Below are 16,131 nucleotides of genomic sequence, written 5' to 3' on the forward strand. Positions count from 1 at the left end.
AATCAAACAGTAGATAAGGCAGGTAAGTCCTACACTTCCACACACTTAACAAGGCCATTTCCAATGAACCTCAATGCTTTGTGATTTAGTGTCTGTATGGTTTGCTCCCTATTTTGCCATGTTTCCAGTGGGAACAGGCCTTCACCCTACCCTCGTTAATGCATTAAGATGGAAGAGAATTAGCAGTTTACCTCACGCTAAAGCGATATATGTGAACTGCTTTTAGAGATCAGTCATTTACACCAGTGTCACTGCTGCTACGGGCACACTGAGTAAAGGGGTTTGACTAGTGCAGCAAGTCATTATCCCAAATGAAGTTTGAATTGTGAAGAAGAGCAAACCCATAGAAAAATATGCTGACAAACTGGGTTCATTACTCAGGGTTCCACTGACCAGTGCGCATTATTGACAGGAAAACCAATAATATACCAGCGGCAAGAGCCTCTGCTGTTCACATTAATTACAAAACCAAACAGACCTCTAGTTGTCCAGGTTCTGGCTCCTTTCAGCGTGTCAAGAAATGAGTGGCTTTATCATCCTGGAAAAGTTTGTTTTTCCTATGAATACAGGGAGCTAAATAGATAATCTGATATGTAAAATGATAATTTCTTAATTCAGGAATCGCTGCTATGGAGTTTCAATTCTAAAACGAATCTGTGTGTCAGTGGGAACTTTTTAAAAACTAAGAACAAAAGGTCATCTGGCTGTAAATACCTTCAGGTTGTCACCTGAAGTCATGCAAAAAGAAGAGCAATTGTGTCATCTAAATATGTGCCACTTATGAATTCTCACGACCTACCAAAGGATTAGAGAACTGAAGAGGAAACCACAAATCCTGGACTCCAATTCCAGTTATACCACTTTCTTAGTGTGTGGTTTTAGGTAAACAACTTAAGGCAAGCGCCTCAAGCTCAGGGAACTTACAATACCAGCAAATCACACCTAACTAGTTGCAGAAATCTTCAACCATCTCCTATACCTTCCCCAACACTCCAAAGAGCAGAATATTAATTGAATGTTACAGCAAATGAACTTAGCCCAGCATTATATGCTTTGGAAAAAAGTCAAGAATACAGGGGGGGCACCATGCTCCTGGAAAACGTTCTCTCTTAACCCCTAGCATTACTATTTGGCCAGGGAACCTCTTCTAAACCTTTCACCTCTTACTCAATTTTTTAGTAGTTCCGTTTGTGATATCGACATTCAGTGGAGGGAAGGTACCGAGCTTATGTACTAATGATTCTTTAAACTATCATGCCAAAAGATCTGAACCTTTAGAAAGGACATATCCTGCTAGCCAGAAATTCTCAAACCATATTAGGGGGACAAACAACTATTCTCCATTTTCACTGGTATTTTTTGGGTATCATAACATATAACAGTTTTCTGTATTCGCTTATCAAACCATAACCATCACCCACAGAAAGATGCCAGCAGTGCAAAAAGTAGAATGGAGAAGAAATGGAGACTTCTGTGGTTTAGGTGCAGGACCTGGTAACCAGAAAACCTGGACTTCAGAGCAAGATTTTCAATTCAAAATCTCAGTTTACTCACACCCAAAAGAATCAGTGTTTGTGTCCCCTTCCTGTCATTCTGGAACACGTTTCATTGATAACTCGTTTAATATCTCTGGAGTATATATTTGCCTTAATCAAAAAGAATAGTGTTTTATTTCGATCCTAAGACAAGACAACTTCACAGACTGAGAAGACAAGCTGAATGCTTTCTGATCATTTGAGTATTTACAAATCAAGTACCCACTAGATGTCAGCAGCAGATTTAACATTATTTTAAATGAATTATTAAATTCATCTTCAGTCCCTTGTAAGTCTTGCAGAAGCATCGCATCTGTTCTGCAGGGCATCACAAGGCAAACATGACATTCCATTTACAAAGGGATCAAATGTGTCTAAGTGACATGACACACCAAGAGCAAGCTCTGCGTTTAAATATTTTGCTATGACATAATAACATGTTGCAGGAGCCTAACAAAGCATTCAAGCACAGATGAAGGAAAAAGTGTACAGCTACAGTAAATCACAAACGGTTACACAACAAAGCACATAAGTGAGCTGAGCCTGGCAGGTGACAGGTGACTTATTTAGCATTCCCTTTAGAATAATCCTGCTATAGCTCCAGCTGCTGCTGGCAGGATCCGAATGAAAAAGAAATTATTTTAGATTCGCTTTTGACTGATGCTATGGATTTTTAAATTGTCCTTAGTTTTTAAGCAGAATCGACTGCTTTGTGATCCCTGCATTTTGTTGAAGGAAGAGGTTTAATGATTTAGAGACTTTTATCGTAAAAAGATTTTTAGATTAAAAGAATCGTTACAAGCATCATGTGTGATCAACAGGGATAAATGTTTACATTAATAACAAGGGCAGTAAGAGCTACATACATCTGACAGAAGAAAAGCAGCAGGCAAACCTGTTATTCTGCTGTTTTGCATACAGAATGGAAAGTGCTAGTGTTGGACTGGCTACTCCTTATAACAAGATGATTTTTTCAAGCTACATGCCTGTAAAAATCACATGAATGAGAAACTCAGGTTTCTAGTGTTTACAAGTCAGCCTGAACAGCACTTGCAGACCGCAGGGGACAGCCTCGCTGGGCAGCAGGCACGGCTGTGTAAGCTTAGAGTGACTGCTGCTGTCCTCCAGTGCTGAGAACTCACCAGATTTAGGAGGTTCAGAGCCTTTTGCGGGTGTTACTAGCTAGATGGATCTTAATTCTGCCCTGTACAAGGCATGAAGAAAGAATTCAGGTGCTCCATTGATTTAGTCCTGGATATTATTTCAAAGATGGAGAAATCCATTTCCTAGAGTCAAGTGATAAGCTTTATTTGCAATTGTGATACCCCTCAGGCTGAATAAGGAAGAAAGTAATTCTCCACTTGTGGTAGCTGCAAGTCAGATCTTGTAAATGGGTGAAACTCTCTAAACAACACTAAGCTGGAGCGCGCGTGCGTGATTGACAGGTTTAGACCAAGCTGGTTTATCACTGGTTACTACTCCGCATTAGCTCCTATTTGAAATAACATGATGCTGAAAGATGGGGGCAGGGAAAGAAAAAAAAAATCAGCAAAAATTTACAGTAGAGTTCTTTCTGCTGCCTTATTGCAGTCCACAAGGCACAGGGTGGCAGGAAGGACTCCTCTGAGCCAGGAAATACAGGACAGCCCACTCAGGAGGCAAAGAAGAAATGTGTCTTTTCCAAAGTGCCGTGATTTCAAAGAAATGAAACCCTAAAGTAACAGAATCTATGATGTTCCCACCTTGGGCTATACATGAATAACATGAAGCAGAAAAAACAACAAAACATATATTAACAGCTAAAATTCACAGACCAATTAAATTAGCTTCAAATGTTATCAATCTCAACAGGTTTACAAGCATATTACTCCTGTCTTCCAACACCTTTCCCTGAGGTACTGGAATACAAAAACCACCAGATCACATTCATTTTACCTTTTCAATAAAAGCAGTAAGTACTCCAATGTTCTCTTTGCTTGTTTAAAATTTTTATTTTTTTTCCTATAACCATGAGAATAGAGAAGAGGAGCAAGAACAGGAGCACTCCAGCAGTTACATAAAAACGTTCTGACAGAGAATCAGTGCTTAATGAATATAATTTCCTTTACACATAAGCAGAGGAACCAAATGCATTATCTTACATAGCGAGAAAACGTACTCTGCCAACAGTCCGTGTGCAAGGGCTGCTCATTTTGGCAGGAGGCATTCCTGCACCTGCATTGTTTGGGCTAAAAAGTTGTAAATGCTTTTCCAGATTTGCAGCAACTAATATGGACAGGAGCTCTTTGTGCAGAAATTTGCCTGTAGTCTGCAGCAAAAATTAGTTTCAAGAAGTGCTGAGTTACTACACCATCTCTTAGTAGCAGAGCAGTTCATTTGTCCACCCAAAAAGTGTTTTGCAAAACAGCAAAAAATAGCACTGTATTGCACCTTCTAAAATAGGCACTAAAATATTCGGTTCTCACAAATGATTCTGAGGGTGACCTGAAAATGTCAGCGTTATTCCAACAAAAGCCACATCTCAAAGCACCGAGCCCCCAGTCTGTTTTCGAGGGCAACTTATGGCTTAGCTGCAGTTACACACATTCAGAAAGACGCTAAGGATGAGCTGACAGCCTGCCCCTATTTTCGCAGGTGGTTAGTCAGTAGTGTACCATGAAATAATCATGCCCGTCCTCCCTGTTTTGGTTCGGGCAACAGGGGAATCAGCAGCATTACTTAACAAGCACAACCTGGGAAGCTGCTCAAAATACTTTCTTCAAAGCCTTTTTGTGCAGCAGCCAGCACATAACAGAGGAGCAACAACTCTGGTATCGCAGCTCCATCACCTCAGCGAGTTCCACGTACAAAAATGGATGTTGCACCAGGAAAACATGTATCTTTAGGTAATTAACATTGTTGCCTTAACTCTACAATAATGAGGCAAGCTCCCAGAGGCAATGTGAATGGAGCACTGATTTAGCAATAAGAATCTCCCGGATTATAATACTGACGTGCCCTGACATGTCATCATACCTACATGTCTCACTTCACCTCTCTGAAATGGAGGCAATGCATTAGCTAACAGCAGGAGGGTGCTTTGAGAAACGTAACACACTAAATGCCAGGAGTAAATATTTTTTTTTTCTGTTGTGGACTAAATTAATTTTCTGCTCATTAACAAGGTGACCTGATTCTGAATCCCTCATGCATGACTCCAACAGGATTTTTACAACAGGAGATTCCCAGATATAGGGGCAGCTGGATATAGGATATATAAAAAGGTGGAGGGCTGAGCCAGAACAGCAGTCAAAAAGCTATCTTAATTGGTCATCTCCTATCAGCCTGTGCCTCTTCCTGAACTTCAGCTCATTCTGCAGCTTTCAAAAGCCCGACAATTAAAATAGCAGGGCCACAGACAGTCTTGCCAAACAATTTTTTTCCCTCCTAATTAAACAACATGCATGCACAGAGACAGGCATGAGGGGCACAAGATCACACCGTCAAATGAAAAGCAACTTGTAGAGTTTCAGCCTTCACAGGACTCCAGGACAAAAGCAAACCTGCCAAGAAGGCACTTGAACATATGAAAGGAGCCCACGTTTCCTTCTAAGGCTCAAGATCTCCACTGGTATACGGGTTGGACTGAGAGACTGTAAAACCTGCTTAACAAATATCTACTTATAAAGACCGTAAAGATGGTTTAGTCATGTGTATTACTTTTTTGGTTTCTTTAAATAACAGAAACAGCTTTGATACAAAGGTAGCAACTGAGTCTTCAGAGATTCCTATCACATCGTGGTGTGGGGAGGCAGCCCTCAGTACTCAGAGAGCTGTTTGCAACAAAATCTCGAAGTTGAAGGCTAAAAAACAATTTTTACTTGCCTTGCTACCTTCAGTGTGTTAGCTCAGACAGAACATGCTATTCTTTTGTGTATAAAACACCCACTAGGGCAGTAAGTCTCGCACAAGAGACCGGGCACCAGCTTTTGCCGAATACACAAGCAAAACAAAGCTGAGAAACAACTGGGATGGAGGAGAGCAGGAATGCAACCAGCAAGTGCTTTGGAGTGGCAGAGTCTAGAAGCCACCACCACGTGACAGTGGCAGAGTCCTTTTATGTTCCTCAAGCCATCTCCTGCAGTGAACTGCTGTAATTTCAGCAGAAAAAAACCCTACACGATCTCTCCCCAACGGATGCAGTGCTGATGGTCAATAAATGCACTTTTAGCCTTCACTCTTTTTAAAATTTTTCTGGCAGTAGTTCAGTCTCAGTGAATTACAGTAAGCCCAGTCATGACTGCCTGCCATACCCATTCACTCCCCAACCTGCTTAGAGCCAGACACATTAGTTTTTAACGGTTAAGCATCTCAGCATATCAGTAGTGCAATTATTTTGGGTAAGCATCCCCATAATAATGATTAGGCATACTTTCAGCCATGTCCTTCAGTTTAGAATTATATATAATTATGCTACACACAATCAGCTCTACTGCTAAGGATCTTCGAACCAAAAGAAACAGATGTAAACAAAGCACATGAATTCAGCTACTCTGGTAAAATAAACCAACAAATTATGGAAATTCTAATGTTTCTCCAACAAGGAATTAAGATGGCTGAAAGAAGGACGTGGTACACGCCAACTCTGCAGCTAAGCCATTTTTAAGAAGGTTTCAAGAATGATTCTTGAGGACCTCACACTTCACAACTGATTCAAAGCCCTTGAGTTCTCAGCTGACAAGGGAGTAGGACGTGATTTATGTATGTGGGAGATAAAGACAGGGCATACAAAGTGTTGAAATACACAGCGCTCTACAGAGACCCACCAAACAGCTCTGGAACTACCAGGAATCCCTGGAGTTCAGTAGAACAAGCGAACAAGAGGCAAAATACTGCCCATGGCTTCATGGCATCCATGCAGCCTCCACAGTGTAATTATTAGACAGCTAAGGAAACACATCTGAAACAGAATAGTTCAGAGCTGGCAAATGAAATCTCAGTGCTCCACTCCACAGCCATTCCGCAGATCCCTTTAGTGTCAAGGCTATGCAAAATCCTTCTACCAGCTGAAACAAGTACCTACCTTGGGTTTGTGGAACGTATGGAGCCAGCAGCTTTGCTCTCTTCTTCTCATACCCCTTTTGCGTGATGTCCCCTAAAATCAATGAAAAAAACCTCATTAACTACGTCCTCATTTTTTGGTTTGAGGTCTGTTTGCTTTTCTTTTCAGTGGCATGAAGGTTTCACCTGAACACAGCGATGCACATGCTGAAGAAAACCTGAAACCAAATAATATGCGAGTACATCATGATTTCCAAGCCTCCATATTACAGAACTTCTGTAGTTTCCCTTGGGATCAGGGATACACACTGTACACTATTTAAATGCAATAATTTGAATCAGAACAGCTATCTAAATGGAATATCAAAGCAACGAACATCTAAAAAGGGAAACTCGGAGTGCATGAAAATGTTCTGTAACCACAAAGCCAACTTAGGCTAACAAAATGGAATAACTCCCAAACAACAGGGCAAAGGGAAAGTGCAAATTTAGGGCCTTGTCTTAAACTAATCAAATTGAGAACGGCTTTTAGCAAATAAAGTGAGCCCACTGCAGGACCTGTTTAGAGCACCTCCAAAAACTCAGGCAAGGATGAACGTAATTCCACTGTTTGCCTACTGGTAGAAGCAAGCAGAAGATAGATGCTTGAGCTCCACAGAAGCAAAAACTCCAGAAGAGAATAAGTATTAGTAAACTTTTCCCTTTTAAAAAAACCTAATCTGTCTGATCCTGGACATGTACCATCTGGCTGCTGTCTTTTGTTTTAATTTCTCACATTACATCAGAACCACAAGAAAGGCTGAAACCTTGAAGGGATTTAAACAAAAAGCCCTGCAGCATTTCAAGCTTTTTGTAGCCTGACCTGCACTTGTAACCTCTTATCTCTCAGGACTGGAAGCAATCAAGCACATCGCAATAAGAAAACAGAATTATTTGCTATTACTTCTCAAGCTAAAATTAAGCCCGCATTTGTATTACAACAAGAAACTAGTGATCACAAACAGCATGTTTTCTTTGCCGTGAGCCCGATTATTGCAAGGCAACGGAGTATTAGGCACCGAGCAGCACAGGCCACTGTATTTGTGGCCTCGCAGCATCCTTCTGCCAGACACTCCAGCCTGATCCGAAGGGACACATCAGGACAGGTGATTAAGGGGTTTAGGCTCTAAGCCTTGCAACACAACCAGTGTCTCTGCTAAAACATTCCAGCTTGCTGGCCATTTTGGTTATAAAGGTGATTTTACAGTCCTGAAGTGCTTAGAAAGGGAATGGACTTCACTCCTTCGTGCTGGACAGTCAAATGCCAGTGTCACTTAGAACACCCAGACTAATTGTTTCAAAGCTGAAATGGGCACTTACACCGCTTAGCGGAGGGTGTGCATTCGCACACAGAATTTTATCTCACTCCTCTAACACTATGTTTGAGTCAGGCCCCAACAAGTCCAAACAAACCCAGCAACTGAAAATTAGAATGTCCATGAAGCACTGAAATGCCAACCAAAGCATTAATTTTAATGCTTGATTGCAATACATAGCTTAGTTAAATTAATCCAGCTCACAAGAAAGGTATGCTGCCAGTGTAAGAAAAGTACACCTTCAAGAAAGAGCCATACAAAGAACCTACGCCAAAAGGATAATGTTTTGATCGACTGCATGAGCTGCAAAATCCACCAGCTTTTCTGAGATCTGCCTCTCCATTTTCAGAGGCAGTTTTAGTTCCCCACATGTGTTCATCCGGGTAGCAAACAGACCAGGGTGACTGCCACTTCAGGAAAAACAAACCTGCACAGAAAGGGGGAGGGATTTTTCCTTACAAGCCAACCCACAGATTTGTTTGTAGCTTGTTATTTTGTGATTAATTTCTCCACAAGATTTAATTGGATGCTTGACGTCGGTGGTTACACACTATATATAATGAAACATTTGCCACATAAAATTATTGGAGTTACTAAGGAACACCAGTACATTACGAACAAACACCAGCACACTCAATTTAAGTACTAGTAGCATCACATTCTGTTTTACATACTGGGAAGCAAAGAATTCTCTCTAATCACTTGCTCCACACTAACATCCCACCGATGAAACAAACCCATCCTCACGGGAATGCAGGTACTATGGTTCACAGATTTGCATTTGGAAATTTGAAGTTGAGGTGAGATACTACCGAAAAACAAGAAGGTAACTCAGGCCAAAACACTATTTGCAACCTTAACTACCATGCGGTGCAGATCATTTACATTATTGCTTGGAAAAAAGGATTCTCTGAGCATAAGCTAATAAAAAATTAAAAGCCTAATGCTATCTGGCAAGAGCAGGGAAGTTCCAACTAGCAAAATTCAAGCAACAGAAATAGAGTGATAAACTCCTGGGATTTCCCTGCAACACTGTGTCTTCCCACTGCTGAATTTCCAGGTAGAGTTTGTTTAAAAAAAACACAAACCCAACCATTATTTTGACAAACAGGTTGACAGTCTCAAGCACCTGCCTACAGGATCAGAAAGCTTAATGCTTAAATTTTTAGACTAGCCCTACTGAAGTGGAACTAGCCAGTAGGGACTGAAAAGGTTAGAAGAAACAGATAAATTAAGAGTTCTTTATTTAAGGATAACCATCCATGCAGGTTAGAAACAGAAAACAGTTAGCTGAAATAAAGCTCCAGCAAGACACAGGGACTAAGGCTCTCAGAAAAAAAGCTTAGTGTAGGCACGGGTGACAGGTGTAAAGTCATCTCAATATAATGACGATCCGATTACTACAACCACAACAGTTATGCCCAAACTGACATCTCAAGTCTTGGAAGCAAGTGTCCCTTTAATATGCTGCACAAGTGGAATAAATTTATGGTACAAAGCCTCTTCTCTCTGGTCATACGTAGTCCAAATTTGGTATCAATCCACTGAGACAGAAACCAAAGATTCACTAAGAGAGAAATTTTCTTTCACCCTATTCCTTTTCTGCTGATCTACAGGAAATGGAAATGGCGAGATCCGAACGTAAATGCACACTTCCTCACTGAATATCACAAATTACAGCAACAGGAAGAGAACCAAGACAATAGGGCTGCAATTTCAAGAGCCATTCGCTCCTACTACATAAACCCGGTAAATCATCAACGCCGCTTCCATAAATTCAACACTTTGGGACATTTGGTGTGCTAAATTCTTCCAGCTAGCCGAAAAAACAAGCCAAGAACCACAACCTCTCTCTACACAGATGCAAGACAGCACTACAAAGAAAGCATTAGCAAAGCAAATGAGAGCTGACAATTTAGCTTTAAAATGGTGCTAGTGTTTGTTCACTCCTAGGGAAGAAATTACAAACAAAAACACTTACTGCTGAGACATTCTTTTGGCCCTCTCCCAGCTACAACTGTTTTCAGTCGTAGTCTATATTTATCTATACCCTAAGCTAGCGATGGTTGTGCCTCCACATGCTGAGGAGGCCCTGCTAAGGAAATGGGATTCTTGTCAAAAGAAAGCAAAGCTTCAGTTTCTTTTCAGCCAAGACCCTTTCACCATAAACAACCACAAGATTCTTGTATGTCGTGATTTTTCCTAGTGTCTCAAAATGTGGTGTCAGGAATCTTTATGTTTTTGGGTTTGGGTTTTTTTTTAAGGACATATGAGAAAGAGCTAAGCTGCTGATCACTGATCATGATGAAATCCAAGAGGCCCTGCTCATTTGTCATTAAGCAATGTTCATTTGAGAAACAGAATTTCCCAGAAAAATGCAAAAAATGGATTCTGAGATTCCTTTTTCATATGATTCTCCTAATTTCTTGAGAGGAAATTAGAATTGATCCTCATCATGCAAATCCAACCTGGATGTTCCGACCATTGAGAGTGCAAGAGAACAGACAAACTGAGCAATGACAGAACATTGAGGAGTATGGGCTCACACAGAGCAGAAGGAAGTCCAGGGAACTACAACTGATCAGCCTCGATGTTACACCTATATTCAAATCATGCAACAGAGAAGCCTGAAACTTCAGGAGTCTCACCACCCTGTGACGCCAGGCTGCTCTTCAGCAATTAGAGTTGATGATCTATTCTAAACAGTGGTGCTCAATCAGTGCAAGGTGGTAACACCAGCTAATCCTGCTACGCTCAGACAATACTCCTCTTTCAACATCCTTGCTCCCCTTCCCCCCATGGAATGAGAACACTGAATCATTTACTGTCTAACAAAACCATAATTACTACAGTGGAGAAATTAAGGAAAATGATCACGTAGTGCACAGCATCTCCCCAACAAAGCCTCCAAACACTTGACTGTATCAAGCAAAAGAGTCAAATTTGAAAGCAGTTTGTATGCTCTTTTAAAAAATATTTGTATGCTTTAAAAAAAAAAATACGTTGATGTTTCTAGCACTTTATGTTAACAGAGAATCCTGGAAATTAGCCCCAAAACACAGATAGCTACTCTGTTAATTTAATAGCAAATACTGTAACAAGATTATGATAAAAATAAGGAAATAAATGCTATTATCACCACTGCATCTGCTTTTCAGGCCTCACCCCTATAAATGACCCTGATAACTTTGCCTTTCTTGCCTACTCCCCTGCTCCATCTCTAGGCACATATGACAGGCAATGTCTCCCTGTAGTTTTATCATCTTGAACTTACTCTGAAAGAACACAACATAAAGCCTGGTTTTGCAGAGCTTGATTTTGGATTTCCAGTCCTTGACCAGAAGTAGACACCAAATTGGAGATACTGAAACCCAGAAGCACAGCTGAAAGTCCAAAATGTTCTTTTGTTGCGTGCCACTTCCAGATAAGCTCTTTCAAGTGTGTTTGGAAGTGTCAGTGGCATGTTTGAGAAATGCAAAATGTGGAAGGTATGCACTTAGCTCTTCAGACTGCCTCAGTTACGGCCTAGACAGAAAATAGCTATCAAACCAATCAGTTCAGCACTTCAGTACGAAATGTCGTCACCACTCATTTATTTACTTTGCGGCTAGATATCGTCTTTCTTCCATTCCCTGGAGGACTGGAAGCTTCTAGACACCGCCATCCCCGATGGTTTTACCAAGGATTAAAGCTAGGACGTCCTCAATCTCGGGCTGCAGCAACCCAAAAGACAACCTTTAAACCTTTTTTCTAAGGCCGTGTGTTCAAACAGACTATACCTGTTAAATGGTCTTGCACTCCTAATGCTCTGGCTATAACTTCAGCATAAAAACTATGTTTGAAACAAGTTTAGACAATTGCCTCTTTCTGTTTGAGGCCAAATGATGATGTAGCTTCAAAGATTCCCTCCTCCTTCCTTCTGGTGAAGCTGTGTATCAGGTTTCCTCCTTGAAGACAATACCAAGGTCTGAAAACAATACAGTCTTCCAGAAAAAAGTCACTGATTTCTTGAAAGAAATAAAGCCTTGCTCACTCCATATGTCACCGCGCTCCCCCCCAAAAAAAGCCCAAAACCAAACAGTAAGAAAAACAAACAGAACAGGTTTGTGCTTTGCAGTTTCCCTTTAACAGCACCATTCTGTTCCCATTAAGAACATGAATAGGCTACTGAAAAAACCAGCAAGTCTTACAAAGCTCCGTTTGTTAAGCACAAGCATTATACTGCTGCAGTTGCAGTACTAGAAGTTTCAGAGGCAGATCAGCTCCAGATTAATTTATATACACTGTACAAGTCTCCTTGGCTCCAGCACTGTGGGGACTCTGTTCCATAGTTTCAAAAATCTTTTCTAAAGGCTTATGAATGTTGCTTTACCAAATTAAAAGTATTTTAATCTCAACATTCATTATTTCGAAAGAATTCAATTGAAGATCAGGTGTTTGTGGCATGGTCTACCCTGCGCACACGGTCGCTGCCAAGCTGCCCCGCTGCAGAGCTCTGGCTCTGTGTCATTTGAGGTCACAAGGTGCACTGTACCACAAGTCACTTACTGTGTGCCTTAAGCCTTTTTAATTTTTTTGTTGTTTTACCTTTAAACAATAAATCCAACTACTGAAAGTACACTGAAGAATCTCTTTACCTTACAACAGCATTTCGGAGTTCCAGATGATCCACTGTCCTCGATTCACCCATCTGGGCCCATGGGCAGTAATCTTAGATGCCGTATGTGATGCATCACCAAACCGGGTGAGCTAAGGACAGAGGTCAGCTTGCTTTGAGTGCGTGGGCAAGGGGTGACCAATGAAAAGGAGGTGTCACCAGATCAACTTCAGCCAAAGACCCTCCCTTCCCCACAAAAAAGACACATACGGTAACTTATCATTACCATTTCTGCTGCACTACCCAGGGTCAGCAAAGTGTTTCGCACGACTGGGACACTGAAGAATGCTTGGAAGCTTACCACCGTAAATAAAAGAGCCTCTTGTACATGTACTACACTTTTCTTGATTCTTCTCTCTGCAGTAAAGATGAGAACATTCTTACACGTGACTGCGTGCGCGGTTTACACAGCATCAACGTGACCCTGGCGTTCTCAGCAGTTAGTTTCTTCACAGGCCTTCGCCAGGTAAGTTGCTCAAATGACCCTGAAGCCAAACTTCAAGCCATACCCCTGGTTCATTTGTATGCAAGACCTAAAAGGCCAGAGATACTTTGCCTTTCAGATCCTTACCTGTGACAACAGGATGCACTTGAGCATCAGCAACTCAAATCACACTATCAATGCACAGGTAACATCTACCTTTACAAAAGGTAAAACGTTTTTAAAAAGGTTCTACAAACTCTTGAAGGTAACCCCTTAAAACCCTTAAATATGTAACTAAATTCTGTTAACTCTGATAACCCTACTGAATACAGGCTCTGCTCGCTGCCTCTAACAAACATCTGCAAAATACAATCCCTGAAGTCAACTTTATACAAGATATTATGTTGCAAAGTGCAGCCATATAAATTTTACATGTTACCCATAAAACCAACACATGCACATAAATAGCTTAATCCCATATACAAATAATAAATCTTGCATGTAACCCCATCCTGGGGAAAAAAAAAAAGTATCTTTTAAATAGCTACAACTTGTCATGGGGAAAAAATGCATTTTCCCTTCTGAATGCTACAAAGGGCACAAAACCAAGGCTTTGACACAAATAGGATTTTACAAAATCTATTGAAGAGAAACGTTTTCATCTATTTTTAACAAGTAGTCAATGAGAAGAATGTGAGTTTAGATGTAGGAGTGCTTAACAGTGTTTATAATACTAGTCCTGCATCAGAACAACGCATTTAAATGAGGAGAAATAGAAAGTGTCACAGACACGTACGCATGAAGTAGCTATACTCACAGACAACTCACAACACGTTTAAAAAACCCAGATGAAGCGATTCCGCCCTGAATAATACTCTATTCTGACTAACCTCCTGGTCACAGACACTAGCAGAAATTCGCAGGTATTTAATCCTCAGCACAAACGCACAGACCTAGCCCTCTACCACTAGACTGAAAATAAAAGTTTCCCAGGAAATGACTAAACTTTATCCAAGAGTAACAACCCTGTGATTCAGCACTTGTTCAGTAGGTAGGTACATCATCATATTCCTTAAGGTAGAAACTGGATTACTAGCACAGTAAGTGCTGATAACCTTCTCCTAGGAGTTGTCCATCCAGCCCAACTACAAAAGATGACACACACGTCAACTCTTTGCCTATTCTAAACACTTTCTCCATGAGACAGACCAGCGTGGACAGTTGATTTTCCAAATCAAGCTTGTTTTAGCACAGGAATAAAAATAAAACCAAAATCAGCAGGTACCCAAAGAGAACTCTGTATCTCGCTGCAAAATACCGAAGGCTCACGCCGACAGCCACCCACAATTAGAAAACCAAATGATATCTTCCCTTGGGTTTACCACAACCTGCTGTAAACAGCACTCAGTGACCGTCTGGGGCTCTGACAAACGCGGTGATTGATTAAAGTCAGATGTACGAAGCTTTTACCCCACCCACAGCCATCGGCGACACCACAGTTTCCAGTCCAAGGTATTCAATGACACCAGACAGTCCCTGGCATTTATTCTGCACCCTCGGTTCCAGGGCAGGACGGGCCCTCGCCGGGGCTGTTTTCCTCTCAGCTCTTTTGCACAAAAACCTGACCATATTTTTGCAGCCTTTTGTTCAGCAGCTAACGTGGCCACACAAACCCATCAGAATATGACCACAGTGGATCCGCCTGGGATGAGATTAAACCAGACGTTACTATGGGTTTTAATCCTGTGCACAGTTCCTATCGCCTACCCTTCCATGGCTCTCGGATGCCAATATTTAATAATTCTCTTGAAACAGGCTTCAATTTTTCAAACATAAGCCAACTGCCACAGGCACTCCTTGCTGGTAACTCTCCTCCAAATCTGGCACCATAGCAACACCTTGTCAAACCATCCCGAAAAGCAGTCTGGATATGCAGCCCCTTTCAGTTCAACTGTACCTGAAGGTACTTTTCGTAATTAAATTCTAGATTCTTGAATAAGATGCAAGAATGGGAGAAGAAAGAAGTTAAGAGCAATTATTCCCCTATCTATTGATCAAACGTAGTGTTGCTCACACAAAGTATTCAGGTATGGAAATGCAACTCTGACCTTCCTTTAAACACAGGGTTAACAGAGCACTAACCTAGTTGGCATGGCATACTGCACTGTAGCACTATAATCACGTATTTCCAGATGGGAAAATGCTATTCCAAATCATAGTGCTATGAGCTTGATGATTATGCATGATGAAACAAAGAAAGATATCTTGATGAAACCATTAGCACTTAAAAGATCACTCCCCAAACAAAAATCTACTAAAAAAGATATAAAACGCAGATTAATTTTTCAAAACTAAAGAGGTGAGGCATCTATAGCGACATGGCTCCTACCCTGGGTTTCCCAACGAGGTAGTACCAAGTGTGTATTCACAAGGGTGTCGCTCCCATTTCACAGAAAAAAGCAGCAGAGAAAATGACGTCTGCTCAAGAGAGCAAAGAACATTGTTTTTCCCAAAGCACTGAAATCTGAAACACAAACCACAGTCATTTTACAGCATGAACAAGTGCTTACTCTAGGACAGTTACTATTAAACAGTATTAGTCACCGTAGTAGGATTCCACTACTTAAAGTCAAAGCAATACAATTATTAATCTTTTACTCAGCCTCAAATTAGTGTGCAACACTCGTAATTTGACTTGTGGAAACTCCCACCAAATCCCAGAAGCGTACCTGACACAGACAGGAGGCAGACTCGGGGAGCAGCTATGAAACTGTTCTTGGTTTTGCTATTCATGTCTTTTAAGCCTGACTAGTGGGAACCAAAGCACCTTGTTAAATAACCTTAAACCTGCTCTGCACGTGGTAATTTAAAATAACCCCACCTCCATCCCAAACACAGTTCTACAAACCCAGGGCTATATTCAAGTTAATGGGAGGCTGCCCCATGGAGCGACCCTTGCTGCGTACAAGCCCAGGGGTCTGTACAGGCTCCTCTATGCAGAGACCAGGCCATCTTGTCTGGATTGAAGAGTACAACCTATTCAAGTTGGTTACAAGCTTGGGAAACCAGATTTAAATAGAAAGAGCAGAAGAAAAATGCACTGTACAGCATGGCACAAGC

At 41.2% G+C, this 16,131-nt stretch overlaps 1 protein-coding gene across 5 annotated transcripts in view; it reads right to left on the minus strand.

Annotated features, from left to right (window-relative positions):
* DIP2B (disco interacting protein 2 homolog B) overlaps positions 1-16,131 on the minus strand; it is a 66,645-nt gene that overhangs the window by 31,741 nt on the left and 18,773 nt on the right. For all 5 annotated transcript variants that reach the window (XM_068409770.1, XM_068409769.1, XM_068409771.1 and 2 more), the window contains exon 2: positions 6,598-6,669. In XM_068409770.1, the coding sequence (XP_068265871.1) occupies positions 6,598-6,669 (72 nt within the window). The remainder of the gene's footprint in view (positions 1-6,597; positions 6,670-16,131) is intronic.

Source organism: Nyctibius grandis, chromosome 11 (assembly GCF_013368605.1).
Source record: "Nyctibius grandis isolate bNycGra1 chromosome 11, bNycGra1.pri, whole genome shotgun sequence".
Classification (NCBI taxonomy): Eukaryota; Metazoa; Chordata; class Aves; order Nyctibiiformes; family Nyctibiidae; genus Nyctibius; species Nyctibius grandis.